General features: G+C 56.5%; 1 protein-coding gene across 2 annotated transcripts; it reads right to left on the minus strand.

Moving 5' to 3' along the window:
• Positions 1–417: 417 nt before the first annotated feature.
• Positions 418–6239, minus strand: Nab2 (NGFI-A binding protein 2). 2 transcript variants are annotated; one of them, XM_008844094.2, is made up of 7 exons: positions 5866–6237; positions 3656–4529; positions 3140–3273; positions 2798–2849; positions 2586–2718; positions 2181–2372; positions 418–1243 (listed from the first exon to the last, which is right to left on the minus strand). In XM_008844094.2, the coding sequence occupies exons 1-7, from the start codon at positions 5946–5948 to the stop codon at positions 1134–1136; spliced, it is 1578 nt and encodes a 525-aa protein (XP_008842316.1). In that variant the 5' UTR covers positions 5949–6237; the 3' UTR covers positions 418–1133. The 2 variants fall into 2 exon arrangements, with proteins under 2 accessions (XP_008842316.1, XP_008842317.1); XM_008844095.3 differs by lacking the exon at positions 2181–2372 and having other exon boundaries at positions 5866–6239.
• Between the last annotated feature and the right edge of the window lie 12 nt (positions 6240–6251).

The following is a 6251-nucleotide window of genomic DNA, read 5'->3' on the forward strand; positions in this document are numbered from 1 at the left end:
AAGAGCCAAGCTTCTTCGTGTATAGCTGTGCCAAGACGTTTGAGGCATGTTAACCTATAGATGTCACCCATTCACTATATAGCCACATAGAAAATATATTTCTGCTTTTGCCTGTGCAAGAACACGTATTTGAGAGGCTCAGACACTGAACAAGACACCACAGTGTGTGATGGCCTCATCTAGGCCAGCACAAATGCCATTTGGGATATAACTATGTGGCTCTGACATGTACATATGGCTATAGCCTTGGTGGCTCAGTGGCCCGAATGCTTCCCAGAGCCAGGGCCTGTATGAACCTCCTGGGTTGTAGCCCCCCCCCCAACTGCATCTCATGTATTTTTCCATCCACTGCCGGCTACTCTCCACTCTCACACCTCATGCAACCCCTCTCACATTGGGGTTGGGGGGTGTCATGGATCCTAAGCCATAAAATAAATTTTATTCCAAAATAACAAAATAAATAATCTACTGTACACAATCTGAAAAGAAAGACGCTCTAAGTGCTTGGCAGGCGCTGCAGTCCTGCTGACCTGGGGTGAGAACTAAGGTCCAACCCAGGCCTCCCAAGGGCTGGTGGAGACAGGGGCACCTCCCCCAGAGTACAGGAGGGAAAGAACTGGGAGAGGGGGGATGATGAGGAAGGAGGGCAAACTGCAGCACTTGTTAAATTAAAGAAACAAACTAGAAGCACAAAATGGGGGTGGGGAGAAGAGAGGTCCAGTGTTCAGGCCCCCAGAAGGGGAAAACGTTGCCATTTTAAGCTGCTGGACCTTTCCAGGGAAGTTGTTTCCCCATGTCCAAGCTGAGTCCTGCTGCTCACACCACTGGTGATGACCTGGACAATGGGAGTGTGTGGTATGAGGGATGGGAAAAGCCCCAGTGGGCTGGAAGCAAAGTCCATGCCCCTGAGCTGGGTGAGGGTGGACCTTTCACCCTTGTGTCCTCTGGCCAGGCCCCTCCTTGTTATTGCTTGAAGCCCCATAGTCCTGTGCCCATGGAGCAGATGGGGAGGAAGGATAAGAGCAGCAGAAGGATCCTTCTAGGGTGGTGACTAGATTCCGAGGATTCAGTGTGAAGGAGTCTCGGTGAGCCAGAAGGCTGGGTCCTGGGTCTGAGGACACCAGTCCACTCTCTCACTGCCGACTGGCCTCGGCCTCCACTTTCACGCTGCTTCTGCGACCCTCCACCAGAGCGGGATGGGGTCCTGGGGCGGGGCACCGGTCCAGTAACCCTTCCTCAAACTCTGCAGGAAAAAGGCATAGGTTAGGAAACTGAGTGGAGGCTGAGAAGAGGAGTGGTATTCAAATAAAAGGCTGGGGAAAGATGCAAAGACAGCTCAATATATTGAATTACTGTCTCCTGCCCACTTCGTGTGTATGGGGGGGTCAATACCAAAGTGTGTACAGCCCCCCTCCCCTTCTGGCTGTGAGTAGTTCTGTCTCTGTATTTCTCTGTCTTGCCCGCCTCTGCTCTGCTGGAATTTCTGGTTCTGTCAGGAGCTGCGGGGGCGGCTTGGCTATGACCTCTCCCCCTCCCCCCTCCCCAGGCTCAGCCACCCCCACTCAGCTCTACCCCCCCTCAGCTCTGCCCCCCCCCCCACTTCCAGGCCCTAACGCCCGTACAGGTGCCCCTCAGTTTTTGGTAGCCAAATCAGGGGGAACACAGGAAGCTAGACTCCCAGCTCCTCCCTCTAGAAAAGCCCCCCCTTCCAGTCCCCGCCCCCACCTCCCACCCACGCACAGTTTAAAAATACCAAGCCAGGGTTGGTGGCTTTGTCTGCTGCGTCACTCTCAGCCCAGCGGCTGCCCGGCCCTCTACCGGCCCACTCCTTCCCTATCCACACACAAAGCGCCTAGCTTTGGGCTCCTCCGTTTCCAAGCTGGGGAACCCTATTCCTCACAACTCCGTGACTCCTCCCCACCTGCCTTAGGAAGTTCCAGCCAGGCTTCCCATACTGCTCTCCCTCTTCCCAAGATTCCCCACCAGGGTCAAACCCTCCCCAGTGGAAATAACCTAAAAGTGACCTGCCTCTTCTCTACTCAAAGTTTGGCTCATTGGAGCCCCTTCTACTGCCCTCTCTGGCAATTGTATCCCTCTTCCCGCTTGGTCCAGAAAATGAGGATCGAAGTATCAGACTGAACAACTAGGGTGTTCCCGGACAGCACTGCTGGCTGCCTCACCTGCGAGAGGCGGCTTCGCAGGCATACAGGGGCTGAGGCGGCCCACGCGGTCGTGGGAGACGAGGCGGGCGAGCCGCAGCCCCTCATCCATCAGTGTCTGCTGCAGGATGTGGCGGCTCCATAGCCCATGCGCTGGCAATGCCAGGGGCAGGTCAGCAGGGGGCGGCGTCAGCCTTGGGCACGACCCCACAGCTGTGGGCATGGGCACTGGTCAGGTCAGGGGGCTGCAGCCAAGGGAACCCCACCCTCAACCACACAGTCAGACCCAGAGGCCTTTCTGTTCCCATCCAGCCAGGCCTCCCAACCATGTTCCAGGCAGTTGACTCCTGGCTCTCTCCTGCAACCCACCCATCCACTTTCCACCTCCTCCCAAGGCAGAAAAAAAGCTCTCTAATGCACACTCACCCTGCAAGTGTCCATCTAGGCTCTCCCCAGACAGGCTGGCGCTGTCCTCCTCTAGGCTAGGGCGGTATGGGGGTGCATAGGACTCAGGGCCTGGAGGAGGCTGCTGGATTTCAGGATGACTCTGTTCTCCAACCTGTAGAGGCCCCAAATTAGGAAATGAGGACCTAGCGAGGCTGGGAGAGGCTGCTCCCCTCCACTATGGGAAAACATACCTCCTGTTTCAGTTTCTTTAGTGGTGGGCCTCCTAATTCTTCAGAGTGCAGCCTAAAGATGAATAAAAGATAGGTGACGTTCAGAAGGGTCCCAGAATGGGCTGGACACAGAATCTAAGAACATTCTTTACTTAAAAGGAGTCTCCATTATTATCATTATCGTGGGGGGGGGTTGGGGAGGGCCTGAGAGATGGGAGGAAAGACCAGGCCTCATACAAGTTGACTTGGCAAAAGGAAAAACAAGCAGATGGGTGGGAAGCTGCCTGAGGTGGAAGTGAGGAGAGGATCCAACTTCTTGGCAGGACTCCAACTTAGGAAGGACCCTGAGAAAGGGGGTCTCACCTGGAGCCCTTCAAAGATGACAGATACGTGCTCTCCCTGGCTACTTGGCGTGACAGCGAGAACAGCTCTACCCTCCGAAGTAAGAGCGTGTTGTCCCTTATGCAGAACTGGGCAGCAGCCTCGTTGATGGTCAGCTGTGGTGATAGGATAATCAGAATTCTGACTCCCTACAGCCTCACCCCTTCACTATCAAGGGTTGCCCATCCTAAAGATGCTTGCTTTGAGTAATACACAGGTACTTTCTGAGGGAAGAAAATAAAGGTCAACATTCAGCTTCCTAGGAATGCCCAGGGCCACCTCCATTTCTGTGGGTACCTGAACAGCATAGGGCTGCACAGCTGGACACTCTCCTGTACCTCTGCTTCCCCCCCAGTTGAGGATGGAGGCACAGCAGCAGCTGGGACTGGGTGGAGGGGTGGGGATGTCAGCAACTAGGGTGGTTAGGGGGCAATGAGATAGTTGGAGAATGCAGGAATTCTGAGACAAGGGCAGTCCGGAGAGGACCTGTGTCCTCACCTCATGCAAGCTGAGCTGCTTGCCCTCCCTCCGTTTGGAGTCAAAGCGGCCATAGATGATGCTATACTTTCGAATCTCTTCTTCTTTCTGGCTGTCATTATCATCCATCTCAAAGATGTGCCCCACACTCCGTGCTAGCTTCTTATTCAGCTTTAGCAGGGATGTGACCTCTCCAGCATCACCCCTGGGGAAACTCCGGAAGATCCTCTCCACGCTTTCCACCACCATGCGTACCATCTCTGGCTCCAGGCGGTCTGGACCACCCCCAAGCCCACCTGCTGTCATCCCCCCAGGGCCAGTCCCCTCAGGGACTCCGCCCCCTGCAGGTGGGGAGAAAGGGGGCGACCCAGCCTCCTCTTCTCCTCCTGCCCCAACGTCTGACTCTGGAGTGCTCTGGCCTGGCCAGATCCGGGGATCTCCTGCCCCAGGTCCCCCAGGCAGTGGCGATAGCTTCTCTCCAAGTTCAAGGGGGCTCTTGGGGCTAAAACTGCGGGCACTGCCTGCCTTTTCTCCTGGGCTGCCATGCCCATTGCTCATGCTCCCTTTCCGAGTACCCGCAGTCTCAGAGATCTTGAAAAGTGGAATGCTGGAGACAGGGACAGCAGGCACCGGTTGGCTGAAGAGCCCTGGATTGGTGGCCCATTCTCTCAGAGCCTTCTGTAGACGTCGGACATGGAGGGGCTTGGTAGCCATGCCCACTAGTGCCATGATTTCCAGGAATTCCTCCTCACCCGCCTCACACAGCTGCTGAACGTCGTCCCCTCCCTGCTGGATGAAGGTCTCATAGTAGGAAAGGAGGTTAGCTCGCTGCAGGACCCGATACAGCTGCAGCTCACCCAGTGTCCGAGGCAGTGCCATGGCTGTGGCACTAGCCCTAGGAAGGAAGGGCACAAGAGAGAGGCAGTAAGTACACGGCCCCTGCTAACAATTGTCCTCTTTCCTGCCTCCTCCTCCTCATCCCTTCCCTCTTTTGAATGCTCTCTGCATAGAGCTCATGGCTGGCACATTGAGAGGTGAGCACTGCTCAGAGACATAGCCATACCAGTGCCATCCCAGACTAGCCAGAATCATCAAAAGCCAGTGTGCCTTCCAGAGATATCAAATCTCTGGCTTTAATTTTCTGGTTTGGGGCAGCACTGGCTGTTTTGTTTGCCCAAAACAGTCCTCACGTCCCACACTAAACACTCAACAACTTCAACACTACTTAATGTAACTGCCCACACTAAAGTGAATGCAAGCTACTAGGGCCATTGCTGGCCGCTTTACTCCTTGCCCAGGTACTGAGAGGGAGGGGTGTGGCCACTTCCTCAGCTTTCCACTCTGTGAACCCGGGACCCTTCCTCCTTTGCCCTCAAGCTTTCCCAAGGATTAAGTAAGGTTAATGCACCTTTGCTTTCTTTCCCTAGAATCTCTTCTAACTTTCCGGGCTGTCCAGTGCCTCTCAGTTGCCCCCTCCCTTGGTGTGGCCTTTCCCACTATATCTCAGTAGGCCAGTTCCTCCAGCTCAAGCGATGGGGGGAGGGGAGGGGCGTCTCAATTGTTCTGCTCTGGGGCCGTTCTTCCCACACACTCCCACAGTGGCAGCATCTGTGGGCGAAAACCGCCTGGGGGCTCCCGCCTACGATTCTCTCCTTTATTTTCCACCCAGATCTTCCAAGGGAGTGGGGGAAGCAGCTCAAGGCCTCTTGAGGGAGGGGCTGCACACCGAAACTCCCCTCCCCACGCACTGAATGAAGGGTCAGATATGACAAGGGACGTCCCTGGTATTTCCCCTGCCTCTCTCAGCCTCTCGGATGCTCCCTTAACTCAAAGGAACCAGCTTCTTCAAGACGCGGGGACCATACACTGCCTGACAACGACAGCCAGAATCGTGGTCAACACCCTCACCCCCTGCACTGTTGTCAGTTCGACCTCCGGGGCTTCCCCTGGCGCATGGGGACTCCTGCATTCTTTGCAGGGGGCTCACATGCCAGGTCATGCCCACCGAGTAAATCTGGAATGGAGATGAGGTAGTACTCTTTCGTATCCAGCTTCATCAGGTCTTTGTTTGCTCCCCTAATTCAAAGACTCACCCCCTTTTCCATCAGTCTCCTCCTCCCATCCCCTTACGGCTCCCTCATGTCCTCTTTTCGACCTCCACCCTCCGGACCCCATTCTGGAGTCCAGTTCCACCCATCTCCACTCCCCGCCACCTCCTTTTGCCCACTAACTTGAGTCTGGACTGCGGGGTCCGGCGGGTGTTGTCCCCTCCGCCAGGCGGCTGATCTACTGTGGGAGAGGGCGCTCTGTGCATGGACGGTCGGAGTCCACCCGGGCCACCCCTTCTCAGTGTCCGGCGTCTGTTGCGCGTTGGGCTTTGCCTGGCGCGCACGGCCGGGTCCACCACTGCCCAGGCTCCGTCCCTCCCTCCACGTCTTCTCTCTCCGAGCCTCCGCGCTTCTGTCTGTGCCTCTGCCCCCACCTCCCCGGCTGCGCTTGCCGCCTCTCCGCGCCTCCTCCCCCGCAGGACGCACGGGGAGCGAGGCCGGGCGCTGCGCTGGCTGCCGGGCTGGCGGGAGGAGGGCGTGGGCAGAACCGGGGGCTGGGACCGGAGGCG

This window comes from Nannospalax galili, unplaced genomic scaffold, assembly GCF_000622305.1.
Source record: "Nannospalax galili isolate Female #2095 unplaced genomic scaffold, S.galili_v1.0 scaffold340, whole genome shotgun sequence".
Taxonomy (NCBI): Eukaryota; Metazoa; Chordata; class Mammalia; order Rodentia; family Spalacidae; genus Nannospalax; species Nannospalax galili.